General features: G+C 42.7%; 1 protein-coding gene across 1 annotated transcript; it reads left to right on the plus strand.

Moving 5' to 3' along the window:
* Window positions 1-1063: 1063 nt before the first annotated feature.
* On the plus strand, window positions 1064-1600 carry LOC140827001 (uncharacterized). Its single transcript, XM_073189569.1, has one exon. It carries the CDS (start codon window positions 1064-1066, stop codon window positions 1598-1600), a length of 537 nt encoding a protein of 178 aa, XP_073045670.1.
* Window positions 1601-1997: the final 397 nt, after the last annotated feature.

Genomic DNA, 1997 nt, shown 5'->3' on the forward strand with positions numbered 1-1997 from the left:
TCTCCGATTCTGAGCATTTCCATTTTTGATTTCAGGAAATGGCTTCATCTACTCTCATGCGACCCCACACCCGTGCCCAAGCTGCCATTCGTCTGAAGGAGCTTGCCCTTCACTATCAGTCCCGTCAGATTCGGCGACTTAGAGCCAGATTGATTGAGAGGAGGATTGAGGTCGAAACCTTAGCCGCTGAGAAAGAGGAGATTCAGGTCCGCCTTAACCAGTCGATCTATCAGGGTGAGTTAGTGAGAGGTGATAACATGGACCTAAGAGATATCATAGAGCAGTGCAAGTATCAGCATGGGAAGCTACGAGAGGATACGGAGCGTTGTCGCAAAGAGCTGGAGGAAGAGAAACAGCAGAATGCCAAAGGTAAGAGAAGGCTAGAAAATTTGTGTGAGGCCATGAACAGCCTCGCATATGTAAACCAACGTCTGACCCAACAGTTGGAAGCTCTAAAGGACCAACTCAAGCAGAAGAAACAATATCATCTGCAGTATCAGCAGCATTGGAACGACGAGATGGAAGTGGCTGAGGCGGAGATTCGGGGACTTAAGGCATAGGTGACACAGCTCACAGAAGAGAACGCCCAGCTCACCCACATGGTGGAGATACTGCAAGAGGAAGAGCCGGAGGAGGAACCGGAAGAAGAGGAGCCGATAGAGATCAATGAGCCTATAGCTGCCATAGGAGATGGAGAGATAGATGATTAGAGTTTCTTAGTTACCTTTCCTTATTATTAGGAGTTTATCTTTCCATTGTTGTTATTTTATTTCAGTCAATACGATTTGTTTCTTTCAGTACTATTTATTGCATTCAGTTGTTCATCTATATTCAAAAATTAATAAAGTTATGTTTATTTATTAATCTCAGTTGTTCCAGCGTAACTTAATTATTCAATCTTTTCGTTATGAACGTCAAATTCTTAGAAGCATTTAACTTGTAAGAAATGGCCGGTAGACCACCAAGACAAAACCGCAACCCCCGTTATGCTAACAACAACAACAATGCCAACGAATAAGGCAACATACCTCCACCTCAGTTCAGTCTTAATCAAGTAGACTTGATGGCCATAGCCACGATCGTGGCAACAACACTGCAAGGGTTAGTGAACCCGAACGCCAACCAACCACCACCTCCTCCACCACAGCATGGAGTAAAGTTCCATTATGAATCCCTCCGCAAGAACAAGTGTCCAACCTTCAGTGGAGCTGTTGTCCCTGAAGTTAGCCAGAGTTGGCTAAAAAGTGTGGAGACTCAGTTGAGACTGTTGGAAGTCCCGGTTGCACTAAAAGTGGACGTGATAGTGCCCTTCCTAGAAGATCGAGCAGGCAAGTGGTGGGAAGCAATCTCGCCAGCCATGACAATTGCAGTACCAATCACGTGGCAACGTTTTAAAGAAGCTTTTCTGAAACAATACTACCCAGCCGAGGTCAGATTGCAAAAACTAAGTGAGTTTGAAAATTTCAGCCAAGTTCCAGACATGTCAGTGGTGGAATATACCTCCCAGTTCAATGCCTTAGGATCTTATGCTCCGACAATCATGGCGGACGAAGTTCTGAAATTGCAGTTTAAGAAAGGGTTGAACAGCATGATCCAATAAGCTCTAGTAGTCTACCAACCTGCTAATTTTTCAAACCTGATGGGCGCAGCTATCCGAGATGAAATTGATATCCAGCGCAGGGAGAAAGAATTTAAGAACAAGAGGCCTATGAATAGTCAATCCCCACATAATGTTCATAATCTCTACTTCAATTTAATTTCTATTCACATCCTATATATAAATGTTACTTATGTAGAAGAATTGTACATATTCAAAACAGTAAACAAATACAATGGGACACATGAATGCAAAACCAAACAATAAATGAGATTACTTAAAACCTTTGCCCTTTGGAATATTGTCCACAACAGTTAATCAATTATTGGAATTGGACGGTCCCAACTGTCGGTACAAATATGAATTACATACACTTTATAATGTACGTTATGCAGAAAAC

This window comes from Primulina eburnea, chromosome 3, assembly GCF_022965805.1.
Source record: "Primulina eburnea isolate SZY01 chromosome 3, ASM2296580v1, whole genome shotgun sequence".
NCBI classification, from domain to species: Eukaryota; Viridiplantae; Streptophyta; class Magnoliopsida; order Lamiales; family Gesneriaceae; genus Primulina; species Primulina eburnea.

Excerpts from the sequence above, each read along its gene's own strand:
- LOC140827001 (XM_073189569.1), top strand. The coding sequence starts at position 1,064 with ATGGCCATAGCCACGATCGTGGCAACAACACTGCAAGGGTTAGTGAAC.